The sequence below is a fragment of the Ranitomeya variabilis genome, chromosome 2 (assembly GCF_051348905.1).
Source record: "Ranitomeya variabilis isolate aRanVar5 chromosome 2, aRanVar5.hap1, whole genome shotgun sequence".
Taxonomy (NCBI): domain Eukaryota; kingdom Metazoa; phylum Chordata; class Amphibia; order Anura; family Dendrobatidae; genus Ranitomeya; species Ranitomeya variabilis.
The window spans coordinates 276,488,408-276,502,082 of NC_135233.1; the positions used below are offsets into that span (position 1 = coordinate 276,488,408).

A 13,675-nucleotide genomic window follows, 5' to 3' on the forward strand; every position below is an offset into this window, starting at 1 on the left:
TGTTTAACTTTACAATTAAAATTGAGAAATATGGAGTTCAGTTTACAACCCTCCTCTACTTCACAGTCCTGTGTCTGCCTATACAACTATTGGCTTCAGCAGGAGCCTCTCCCCATTGCACTGTCTGTAGTAGGGAAAAAAATACCAGCCATGTCCTCACAGATGTTTCCAGCTGAAAATAGAACAGATCAGCAGGAGCTTTATCCCTGTGTTCTCTGCAGGATTTCTACAAGATGGTTTCAGGAGCTTGCAGAAAGTACTCTGGCATACAGAGAGAACACGTATGCTTCTTGGTTACTTTTATTGTTCATTTCTAGGTTTAGTGTACCTTCATAGAAAACTCATCTGCAAAAGAAACATATGTACTGTATACCTGCAGCCATAGTTCTAATTTGCAGGTAACTACTGTTAAGTTTATGTGGCTTTCTAATCACCAGTGCAGCGGCAGGGAGTAAATGGGGTTATATTACTCCTGCATCCACTCACTTTTAGTCATCAGGATGGAGCAGAGGTTGTGAACAGTCAGCGTTCATTATACAGTGAGTGCGCTGTAATCACTCCCCCTGCTTCTTGACTGACATCATGCTCAGCACACTGACACTGCAGAGCTGGCTGTCAGTCAAGGTGCACAGAAAGTGATTACCACACTCTCACTGCATGCTGAGCGTGGACTGTTCACTGCTCCAGCGCTGCCCTGATGACTTGAAAAAGCAGCTGCAGGGGAATACAACTTAATTTTCTCAGTTGAGCTGTGTTTGCAGACCTTTGACATATAGGTATGTCAATGGTGGTGTCCCTGACTTTGATGCAGCCCCCTGACGCGGAGTCTGCATTCACCCCCGTACATGACAGCTGATCTGATCAGCGACCATGTGCCTCTAACAGATGCGGGTGGATCAACAGATGCGGGTGGATCAGAGCTCTACCAACCGCTGTTAACCAGTTACATGCAATCACTGACAGCGGCATTTAACACGCCGGGCGGAAGCGCGTCACAAATCCCGCCCCTGTCTTGTGTTTGGTAATTGTCATGACTGACTGGGGTCTACAGGAGACCCCCGTGCCTGTCATTGTAAATCTCCTATGAATGCCGTTCCGTGGCTGAAGTCTTGCTATGTGTAGAACAGGTAATCAGATAATCGCAGCTTCATGTCTCCTAAGGAGACTATTGAAGCTAGTAAAAAAAAAAAGTTGGTAAAAATATTTAAAAAAGGGGGAAAAAAAATAGGCCATCACATCAAACCTATTTAAAGTGCATCAACAAAGTAAAAGACACATTTAAAATACATTCAAATTGTTTAGGTAGGAATTTGTTGGGGATATTTTTCAAGTTCTTAAGAACCTTAGGGTTGTTTTTCTGTCTCACATATTTATCTGCGAGAACATCCATGCAATTAAAAATTGGAGTAAAAGTGGCATTTGAATAATTTATCAATGATAAAGAATGTACTATTAAAGTACTTTTGAGGATATATTAATATATTTAATGAAAACAAATCTGTAATCAGATTTTAGAATGAATAATTCTTACATTATTAAACAATATCTATTACACCTGAGGGAGCTAGTGTATTTACTATTAAAATCCATGTTAGAATGAATGTCTAATCCTCATTGAAAATTGGCCAAACTGTCAAGTGTCTCAATGTCCCTCATTCCTGCTTTTGTCGAAATCTCACACTGCTCAACATAAGCTGCAGCTTGTCTGTCAGGCTGGGTGGGCAGAGATTACAAGCCGCTGTAGGAAAAAATCAAGGTGATTGGCCATATTAGCTTTAACTTAAGATATTGAGGACATAACCCTGCTGTAAATAGTGCAGTTTTCCCTCTGTCTGCATAGAGCTCCTGTCCATACAATGTCTGCTGGTGGGGCACCGTGTGACCAGACCTGTCCATTAGCCGCTTCCAAATAAAATCAATTTTTCCCTGGGAACCTTTTAATTAGAGGAGGCTGATAGACTGATCGGGTCACATGCTTGGCCATCATTACCAATATTTAGGCTAGATCATATATGCCGCCTTTATAGGAGGCAGCACTAACAAATGCAGGAGAACCCGTAATACTTACATACTAGCGAGTGCCACAAATCATGTCCCCAATGTAATACATGTAGTACATGGACGGCCTGGGGCACCAGAGTGCGAGATGCCCTAACATGCTCAAGCACATGCCCTAAGCGGCACCTTGCTTTCTCATGCCGGGGGCGATCACGAGAAGTCTCCCTCTATGATGTCCATTTTCTTTTATTGGTCATGAAGGCAGGGGTCCATTATCTTTTAACTACAGTTTCATCTAATTTTGTATAAAAGGGTTAAAAAAGCATGCAGAGCGCAAAACTGTAGAAAAGGAAAAAAAATACAGAAGCGCTTTCATTTTTTTTTGTTATCTTCTGGGCAGATTTCCAATTCCTTCTAGCTATTTTAATGTACAGACTGGTGGGAATCCTGATTACAGCCGAACAGAATCGTACACTGACAAACTTGTTAGCTCCTGTGCTACCCTGTGCGAGCTAGCCATTTCTTTTTCTTACTGTCGATCACAGCACTCGCAAGGGAAAATAACAATAACTTGTTCAGCTAGATGCTGACCGATAGCCTTTGCGTATACCGTTCACGGTTTTCTATAGGCAGTCCAGTAGTCCAGTATTGGACCTTATGGGTCAAGGAAACTAGGGTAGTTATGCCAATGGCTTACAAGACAAGGGGTTACTAGTGAGATTTATTTTTAGCGTGTGAACCTACTTCTTTCAGAAATGCTGGTCTGTGCCCTGTGAATATTGCTGTGTGGGGAATGTTGCTGTTGCACCTAAGGAGGAAGCATCAAGAAGCCATGACTGGACCAGAGGCCATCTAATATGGATATATGAGATAGGGCTTCAAGGTAGATCATTAAACTAGAGGACACCTTTATGTGGTGCTGCTGCGTTAATACTTTTGCACTGTAAATTTCCTGTCCGGTACATGCTGCAGCCAATCATCTTTGCCAATGTAGACAGAACGCCTTGTTTAGAGCCACTGATTGGAGCAAACAGACATGATATCAGCAGTGCAGCCAATACCAGACATCGGGAGCGGGTCCAGAGACTCAGCTATGGATCTCGGGATGGTCCATACAACTTCTTAGAAAGTGTCCATTCAACAATTATGGGGTTCTGTAACCGAGTAACCCCCACACATAATGTGTATATATTACTACAGAGCGTCTCATTCTTCTGTTAGAGCCTCGCCACTCTGAACATTGCTTCATTTTTATTTTATTTTCCTTTATGACATACAGTGGGGGAAATAAGTATTTGATCCCTTGCTGATTTTGTACGTTTGCCCACTGACAAAGACATGAACAGCCTACAATTTTGAGGGTAGGTTAATTTTAACATTAAGATATAGAATATCAAAAATAAAATCCAGAAAATCACATTGTATAAATTATATAAATTTATTTACATTTTGCAGTGAGAAATAAGTATTTGATCCCCTACCAACCATTAAGAGTTCTGGCTCCTACAGACCAGTTAGGTGCTCCTAATCAACTCTTTACCTGCATTAAAGACAGCTGTCTTACATAGTCAGACTCCTGTCCACAGACTCAATCAGTCAGACTCTAACCTCTACAACATGGGCAAGACAAAAGAGCTTTATAAGGATGTCAGGGACAAGATCATAGACCTGCACAAAGCTTGAATGGGCTGCAAAACCATAAGTAAGTCGCTGGGTGAGAAGGAGAGAACTGCTGGTGCAATAGTAAGAAAATGGATGAAATACAAAATGACAGACATTGATCTGGGGCACCATGCAAAATCTCACCTCATGGGGTATCCTTGATCATGAGGAAGGTGAGAGATCAGCCTAAAACTACACGGGGGGAACTTGTTAATGATCTCTAGACTGCTGGGACCACAGTCACCAAGAAAACCATTGCTAACACATTACACTGTAAAGGTTTAAAATCCTGCAATGCCCACAAGGTCCCACTGCTCAAGAGGACACATGTACATGCCCGTCTGAAGTTTGCCAGTGAACACCTGGATGATTCTGTGAGTGATTGGGTGATGGTGCTGTGGTCAGATCAGACAAAAATTGAGGTATTTGGCATTAACTCAACTCGCCGTGTTTGGAGGAAGAGAAATGCTGCCTATGACCCAAAGAACACAATCCCCACTGTCAAGCATGGAGGAGGAAACATTATGTTTTGGGGTGTTTCTCTGCTAAGGGCACAGGTCTACTTTACAGCATCAATGGGAGAATGAATGGAGCAATGTACCGCAAAATCCTAAGTGACAACCTCCTTCCCTCTGCTAAGACATTAAAAATTGGTCATGGCTGGGTCTTCCAGCAAGACAATGACCCAAAACATACAGCCAAGACAACAAACGAGTGGCTCAAAAGGAAGCACATTAAGGTCATGGAGTGGCCTAGCCAGTATCCAGACCTTAATCCCATAGAAAACGTATGGAGGGAGTTGAAGCTCCGAGTTGCCAAGCGACAGCCTCAAAATCTTAATGATTTAGAGATGATCTGCAAAGAGGAGTGGACCAAAATTCCTGTTGACACGTGTGCAAACCTCATCATCAACTACAAAAAACATCTGACTATTGTGCTTACCAACAAGGGTTTTGAAACCAAGTATTAAGTCTTGTGTGGCAGAGGAATCAAATACTTATTTCTCACTTTAAAATGCAAATACATTTATATAAATTATACAATGTGATTTTCTGGATTTTATTTTTGACATTCTATCTCTCAATGTTAAAATTAACCTACCCTCAAAATTATAGACTGTTCATGTCTTTGTCAGTGGGCAAACGTACAAAATCGGGAAGGGATCAAATACTTATTTCCTCCACTGTATGTAGGTTTGTATGACACGGACCATGAATAACGATTGTTTCCAGCCAGTTTGCTTTTGATTGAGCAGTTGCCCCTCTAAGTAATGACTTGATGAATTGATAATTATATTTCTTTTTTGTCCATCTACTATTTCAACAATCTGTTTCAGACCCTACATCGTAATATATTTCACCAAGCTGGTTGAACTCCCATGCTTTCCAAGTATTATCTTTTCCTATTGGCACACTGTAGCATGAAATAGTTATCAGTTTTAAATGTTTGAATATCGGATGTTTCCACAGGAAGATAAGATAATTTGTGAGCAGAGTATTCTCTACTGAGTCATACTGGATGATTAGTTTAGTGTAGGGTAGAAGGAATTGCATTTTTTCTTGACTATTACCGATATTCTTTTTAAGAAAATGTCTCAATGAGTTTCAAGCTTTAGGCCCTGTGATCGATTTTTTTTAGCGTTTTTTTTTTAGATTATCCTCATGGTTTAAGCATTTTGAGATTCTAAGAAAAAACATCATTACCTTTCTTATGAAAGTTCGTTTAGATATTATATAAAACCGCAATTATTCATAGAGACAACTTGAATTGGTTCTACTTATCCAATAGCAAATCTGTGCATATTTAGGAGGAGTCAATCTGACTGCAACATTATATTCTCTAGGCTCTCCGGACACTTCAACCCACTGGTGTCCTGAGAAAACCCCAATAACTTTCCTCTCCCAGCGGTCACCATAACGGAGTCTCCCATAAACACCTGAACCACTGGCTCCTGGGCGTGCATCACAGTGCTGATATAGCAAATGTATAGTTTGCTGCTGCACTCTGCAAGATCGGTAAACCAACTCTCCTGGTCGGTCACTGTCGAAGCCTGAGAAGTGCACTCTTCTTCCAGCCAAGCTCTCCAATGGTGGAGAGGCAGCGAGGTGCATAGGAGGTTGGGATTGTGCCCGGCGTAGCTCTAGCAATGCATAATCATAATCCATACTAAGTTCTGCTGGGGCTCCAATCCATCCGCGAGGTATCCTTGTGCTTTTAACACGTACCCAGCGCAATGTGGGACGGGTTCCTGGCCTTAGAAAACCAACTCGTAGCTTCCGTGCTCCTTGAACATAGTCATGACCATCATGGATACAGTGAGCAGCTGTTAAGACATGACGTTCAGTTACCAACACACCGGTACAACCTGTGGATAGTCGAACAGCAGCTGCAAAAGGGAAATCTGTAAGAAAGCGCTGACCTCTGATGGAAAAGCGGATATCTGGTCCATAGATTTGTCTTCGACTCCGCATGAATTTGATATTTTTCTGCTTTGTGCGCCTTCCATTACTCGGAGGTATTCTTACTGTTACTGTTGTCAGCGTACGGCTGCCATTTAAATATGCAGTCTCATAGTCAAGGTCAACAACATCTTCAGGCTGAAACTCATGCCGGATGCACTGCTCCGTGCAGACTGTGCTAAGCTCTGTAGTACCATTGGCGGTAAATTCAGATGGAGTTAAAATCAATGTTTGTTGAGGCACAAACTCAACAACCGGGAGTTCAGACGCAGCGAGTGAGATATAAGCCAGATACATAATTAAATTTAACAAGTATTCACCAGTCATCATATTAATGTTACTGAAAAAGAAGGAAACAAAATTAGTTTCATATAACAGTACAGCATATCTATGTGATTGTTAGGACAGAAGGCCCACATGTAACAAAATAGAAAAATGGTTCTTGTTTCCCATAAGCACCATAGTAAATGTTGGACAGTCCTTTGTTTGACCTTATTCACACAGGTCACTTCTGACACATTATTATTATTATTTATTTATTTATATAGCACCATTAATTCCATGATGCTGTACATGTGAAAAGGGATTACATACAGGGTTATAGATATCGTTAACAGTAAACAAATTTACAATGACACATGGTAAGGTTTAAAATATTAGACAGTGTAGGACTGTCCCGAATAGGGTCACCTTGATGCTGGTGGGATGGCTTTTTTTTTGCTAGTTTTGATGAAAAACAGTGTTCCTAAAAACCCTATGTTACTTAAATGCACTTTTGCTTGTTACTTATTTAGATAGAGCAGGGTTTATGCTCATTTTGTTTCTTTTAGGTTTTGTATGTTTAAATGACCAATGTGAACATGCGTTTATATGTTGCATGTATACCAACTCAAATTCCAGCTCAGTGTGTGTTTTTTTCTTTAATGTTGGAATAGGTCAACACTATCAGATTAGAGGGGGACTTAAGCCTAAGTCACATTAAACGACTTACCAACGATCACGACCAGGGATACGACCTGGCCGTGATCGTTGGTAAGTCGTTGTGTGGTCGCTGGGGAGCTGTCACACAGACAGCTCTCTCCAGCGACCAACGATCAGGGGAAAAACTTCGGCATCGTTGAAACTGTCTTCAACGATGCCGAAGTCCCCCTGCAGCACCCGGGTAACCAGGGTAAACATCGGGTTACTAAGTGCAGGGCCGTGCTTAGTAACCCGATATTTACCCTGGTTACCATTGTAAAAGTAAAAAAAAAAAAAAACAGTACATACTCACATTCTGATGTCTGTCACGTCCCCCGCCGGCGTCCACAGGGTTAAAACTGCTTTTGGCAAGAGCGCTGCTAATGCACGCGCTGCTGCCGAGAGCTTCCCTGCACTGAATGTGTCAGCGCCGGCAGTAACAGCGGTCACCGCTGTGCTCTGCTTTACGGCCGGCGCTGACACAGTCAGTGCAGGGAAGCTCTCGGCAGCAGCGCGTGCATTAGCAGCGCTCCTGCCGAAAGCAGTTTTAACCCTGTGGACGCCGGCGGGGGACGTGACAGACATCAGAATGTGAGTATGTACTGTTTTTTTTTTTACTTTTACAATGGTAACCAGGGTAAATATCGGGTTACCCGATATTTACCCTGGTTACAAGTGAACACATCGCTGGATCAGCGTCACACACGCCGATCCAGCGATGACAGCGGGTGATCAGCGACCAAAAAATGGTCCTGATCATTCCCCAACGACCAACGATCTCCCAGCAGGGGCCTGATCGTTGGTCGCTGTCACACATAACGAGATCGTTAGCGGGATCGTTGCTATGTCACCAAAAGCGTGACGTTGCAACGATATCGTTAACGATATCGTTATGTGTGACTCAGCCTTAACACCCGATTCCCACAGATTAGCTGATGTAAACATTGAACAAGGCTGTACTGTTCAGCTTAATTCAATGTGTAATGGCGTTAGACCTGTGAACGGTGAGGACTATCTGTGTCTGCTGTTTTAGAAGTATACAAGCTTTTAAACACTTTTTATTGTGGAAATGCCCTTTAACAGTATAACAATTGATATTTGAATATTTATATACAGTATAATAATGTTGAATGATACTTGAAAAACTCACTTAGATTTGCATCATTCTCAGATTAAACTTATACTGATTAAAAAGTTTAAAGATATTTTTTCTGAAATCTATAAAGGGGTATTTCTTTTAATAATCAGTAGATTATTTTGCATTTGAATAGTTTTATCGTAAGAAAAGTTTGCATTTTAATACATTTTTATTAAAAATCATACACAACAGGATTACCTCCCATACCCTACAAAGTCAATCCACGTATATACATTAATCGGTCAAAAGTTTAGACATACCAGTTCATGTAATGGTTTTCCTTGTTCATATTGGAAAGTGTGCATTGTAGATTCAGACTGGAGGCAACAAAACCACGAGGAAACACATATGGAAACAAAGAGAAAAGAAACATGTGAAACAAACCAAACTATGTGTTAACATTACATTCTTTAAAATAGCCCTCTTATTTTGATGTTTGCATTACACCACTTTAGCATTCTCTCATGCAACTTCATCAGGTAGTCGCCTGAAATGGCTACCAATGATCAGGAAGCTCCAAAAAAAGTGAATTTTTGGAATTAAAAGCCCTCAAAGTGTTTGTGACCATGTCTTAGTAAACATTTCCACACAGTGCTGAGCTCTATTCCACAAATGTTTTAAGCCAGAATATGACAAGTATCACTCAACTAAGAAAAACAACTATCCACCATTGCTTTAAAACATAAAAGTTCGTCAATACAGAAAACTGCTAGAATCCTGAAGTTATCCTCAAGCACAGGCTTGAAAACCATCAATCGCTACCACCCCAGAAAATCAAGACCAAGAATTACCACTGCTGCAGAGGATAAGTTCATGAGTTACTAGCCTCAGAAACCCAAGTTTACAGCATCTCAGATAACAGCTAGTAACATCAACTTTCCATAGGAGACTTTGAGAAGCAGGCCTTTATGGTCAAATTGTTTAAATAAAGTCACTACTGAGGACTGTAGACAAGAGGAGACTTGTTTGGGCCAAGTAACACAAGAGCTAGACATTAGATCAGCAGAAATCTGTATTCTAAATCAGGTGAGTCACAATTTGAGATTTTTAGTACAAACCACCATGTCTTGTGAGACACACAAAAGATAAGTTTCCACATGTGTGGCGCCCACTGTGAAGCATGGAGGAGGAGGTGGTATAACGGTTTGGGGTTGCTTTGTTGGTGACACAGCTGGTGATTTACTCCAAATTCAACTCAGAGTTATCTAACATGGTTACTAGAGCATTCTGTATCAACATGCCATCCCATCTGGTTTGCACTTGTGGGATAAGACCATTATTTGTGCTGCAATGCGGCAATGACCCAAAACACACCTCCAAGCTATGTAATGGCTATATGACCAAGAAGGAGAGGGATAAACTGCTGCATCAAATGACATGACCTCCAAAATCAGCAGATCTCTACCCAATTGAGATGGTTTGGGATGAGTTGGACATGAGCGAAGGCAAAGCAACCAACAAGTGCTCGTTCAAGTTTATTGTGTTGGCAGATATGCAACAACAGACATTTATGGGCAGGAGGAGTTTACACTTTTCTGACAGTAGATGGCAATGTTGTTACTGTTATATGCTTAGTTGAATGTAATGCATATATTTGTTGTACTTTGGTTTCATTTTCTCTCTGGTAAAAAGGTTTCTTAGGGTACCATCACACAGTGGCATTTTTATCGCTACGACGGCACGATTCGTGACGTTGTAGCGATATACATACGATCTCGCAGTGTCTGACACACTACTGCGATCAGGCACCCAGCTGAGAATCGTACGTCGTAGCACATCGTTTGAAACTTTCTTTCGTCGCTGGATCTCCCGCTGTCATCGCTGGATCGTTGTGTGTGACAGCGATCCAGCGATGCGTTCGCTGGTAACCAGGGTAAACATCGGGTTACTAAGCGCAGGGCCGCGCTTAGTAACCCGATGTTTACCGTGGTTACCAGCGTAAAAGTAAAAAAAAAAAAACAGTACATACACACCATCTGATGTCCGTCAGGTCCCTTGCAGTCTGCTTTCCGCTCTGAATGTCTGCCGGCCGGAAAGTGAGAGCAGATCACAGCGGTGACGTCACCGCTGCGCTCTGCTCTCACTGTACGGCCGGATCTCAGTCAGAGCAGGAAGCAGACGGCAAGGGACCTGACGGACATCAGATGGTGAGTATGTACAGTTTGTTTTTTTTTACTTTTACGCTGGTAACCACGGTAAACATCGGGTTACTAAGCGCGGCCCTGCGCTTAGTAACCCGATGTTTACCCTGGTTACCTGGGGACTTCGGCATCGCTCCAGCGCCGTGATTGCAACGTGTGACCGCAGTCTACGACGCTGGAGCGATAATCATACGATGCTGCGACGTCACGAATCGTGCCGTCGTAGCGATGTAAATGGTACTGTGTGACGGTACCCTTAGACTTCCTGTTATAGTGTATTAAGAAGCTGATGCATGTACCTCATGTTCTGGGTAGATAAAAGTTGAATTACCCCATATAATCTACTCTCACAAGTTTCTTCTGCTACCAAACTATGCAGCATATTGGATAGCCATTCCAGGTGATGAGCCAATGAAGCTGCTTGAGAGAATGCCAAGGATGGGTAAAGCTTGCATCAGAGCAAAAGGTGGGTACTGTGAAGAATCTAAAGTTTAAACCATTCTGGTTCGTTTCACGTGTTTCTTTGCTCTGTGTTTACATATATTTTGCTTCATGGTTTTGTAGCCTTCAGACTGAATTTACAATGTACACATGTTAGTCCTCAAAAAAACCTAAATACCCTAGGTCACACTCCGTACATGACTGTTTAACTTAGAACCCATGAAGGCATGTGAGGTGTATGCTCAAAAAATCAATAAAGTATATTTCAAATAAAAATATATATAAAAAATCTTGTCAATGATATATAATGGATGCCTCAAAAGCGACTAAAGACTATCAGCAGGATGACACACCAACTCACATAAAATAGATTACACACTATATAGTGTGGTCATATGGTAACTACAGAAACAGAATATAGCAATCTTAACTGATATGGGGCAAAGTGCCATTCATCCAAACAAAATTCAACGTATTGAAAGCCTGTTTCCCATAATCACCATCTGTAGACACAATTCAATAAAGTGTCTACGTGCATGGTGCTACCCTATTATCATGAAGTAAAGTGCATGAAATCACATGATAATAATACCTGGCTGGTGTGCCAGTGCTGCTGCGTCTCACCCCGACGCACGTTTCGCCTAGTCTTCTTCCAGGGCCGTGTATGAAATGCGAGTCAGGGTGAGACGCAGCAGCACTGGCACACCACTGCCTTTTTAAAGAATATAATCCTGGACAATTCTACAGTATCTTTGTACAACAGAGTTAAATTATGACAGGATGCAGCAGGTTGGCAATTTGTTGCATCCTGTTATATAGGTATTTTTACAAACAGTAGCTTTCATCACAAAGTAAACTAGTGGTATACATGGCCAGCTTTACCTATATGCGAGTGGTGTGGTGGCACAGGGTGCCGGCCGGCAGACACTAGAAGGGGCTCTGCAGGAAGGGACGCAGCATCTCAACTTAATATGCTGCTCCTACTCTGACACTATTAGCACCCGAGCATGCTCGGATAACACCTTATCAGAGCACATTCACTCATCACAAATTATCACCAATCTTCTTTAAAATGTAACCGTCATTCTAACTTTAATTTCATAAATCAATAGTTCACATGAAAATAAGCAACTTTATAATATCTGATTCTTTCTTGTCATGGACTGATCACTTACAATTCATGGGTAAAATTATTAAAATCTGTATTCATTGAAGACATTTTTCGATTGAAATAGATGATAGTTGGTGCTTTTAAAATTCTATGGAGAAAGGGAGGAGCTAGAGGCAGATACGGACATTGTGCTGCAAGTTCTCCATAGAAGCTTATGAGCACCAGCTGTCATCTCCTATCTCAGTAACGGGAACACTGTATTCATTGAAGACAGATTTTACCGAAGAATTGACAACTTTGATTATTAATTATTAATCAGCTTACAAGGAGAAAGAAAATTATTTCTCTGATAGGATATATTAAAAGCTTCTTATCGTGTACCATTGATAAAACAACGGTTACTCTAAGTTTACAGAAGTTGAATTTCTTGCTTAAAAAAGTATTTACAATTAATGGAAGAAAACATTTCTGCGTGAATACCTGCCACATCACCCAGCAATACAGGCACAGGCTCCATAACGACAGAGCCTAGTCTCCCATGCACCGGACAGTAGAACAGAGCAGGCCCTTGTTCTTGTAACCAGATTTCACCGCTTTCCTTATTCCATTGCGCCTTTAATAAGATTACCAGCCCTGTGTTGGCCCAAGAGATGTGTCCCACGTCTATACAAATCTAATCAGACTGTGGTGCTGACGTGGAGCGATCAGATTGAGAACATGCGGCTGTAGTCCTGAGGATATGAGATGGGCTGATTACGGCTCGGCAAGAATATGGCCAGTTCCAAGTTATCTCATTGTGTAAAGACATTTGATTCATGCGCCGTTCACCGAGTAACAAAATCGCTTTAATTCACATGAAGTGAAATGTTATCTATCATCTTTAAGCATCATTGGAAGCATATCCGGGATGTAGCTAACCCTTGGACCGCTTATCGCATGATACAGGGCTCATATCATCCATTATTTGAATCCATTTTTCTCCGAGCCTCCATTGTAGTGCAATTAATGGAGATCATGTACACTTAATATATTAAGTACACTATTTTTGGAGTACAGATACCCAAGGAAACCTTGATTAAACGTTTCACTTGACAGATTGATTAGTTAATACAGCCTAACGAGAGCCTCGACGCGTGCAGTCAGCAGCTGGTCACATCACTCTACACCCAAGCATCCTACACCAACCGGATTGTACAGCTTACCTGCTCCTTGAGTGAAGTTTTCATTCACCGAGAGTCTTGAAGAAAAAGTGGGACACAACTATTTTCTTTGTCTCATGTCACCTACTTCCCGCCCCTCGCACACCTTCCAGTCTGTGCGCGTAGGAGGGGGGCAAGCTTCTGCATGATTGGAATGTAGCAGCCGGAGAAATGGGGAGAGGGAGATCATCCACCTGTAGAACAAATCCCAATTGTCTACCACTTCGAGAGGAACAGCTCGCTACAAATTGCAAGCTAACATAATATTCAAAACAAATACATTTGTGTTCAATACACCATAGTAATTTGGTTATATGTAGGCAATAAAACTATGAGCAAAATGGATGGTAAATGATCGCACCAGACCAGCAATATGCAGCTATCAATAAGAAATATTTTTTGTATATTTGTAACATTACACTTTTGCACTTCAATATTTAATTCACACATGGATTTTGAGAATAATCAATTTTACTGACTTCAGGTACAGAAACATTTTGTACAACATTGTATTCTCAATGGCATCACAGAATAACATGGCGAGGAATCATGAACACAATCAATTA

General features: G+C 41.5%; 1 protein-coding gene across 3 annotated transcripts; it reads right to left on the minus strand.

Annotated features, from left to right (window-relative positions):
• Nucleotides 1–4,786: 4,786 nt before the first annotated feature.
• LOC143809342 (serine protease 23-like) lies at nt 4,787–13,195 on the minus strand. 3 transcript variants are annotated; one of them, XM_077292429.1, is made up of 3 exons: nt 13,113–13,195; nt 8,478–8,534; nt 4,787–6,459 (listed from the first exon to the last, which is right to left on the minus strand). In XM_077292429.1, exons 2-3 carry the CDS (start codon nt 8,504–8,506, stop codon nt 5,406–5,408), a joined length of 1,083 nt encoding a protein of 360 aa, XP_077148544.1. In that variant the 5' UTR covers nt 8,507–8,534; nt 13,113–13,195; the 3' UTR covers nt 4,787–5,405. The 3 variants fall into 3 exon arrangements, with proteins under 3 accessions (XP_077148544.1, XP_077148545.1, XP_077148546.1); XM_077292430.1 differs by lacking the exon at nt 13,113–13,195 and adding an exon at nt 12,391–13,048; XM_077292431.1 differs by lacking the exon at nt 8,478–8,534 and having other exon boundaries at nt 13,113–13,141.
• Between the last annotated feature and the right edge of the window lie 480 nt (nt 13,196–13,675).

Coding starts and splice junctions, on each gene's coding strand:
- LOC143809342 (XM_077292429.1), bottom strand. CDS start 8,506: ATGAACAAGGAAAACCATTACATGAACTG. Junction 6,460..8,477: donor GAAAACCATTACATGAACTG/GTATGTCTAAAC, acceptor CTTCTTTTTCAG/TAACATTAATATGATGACTG.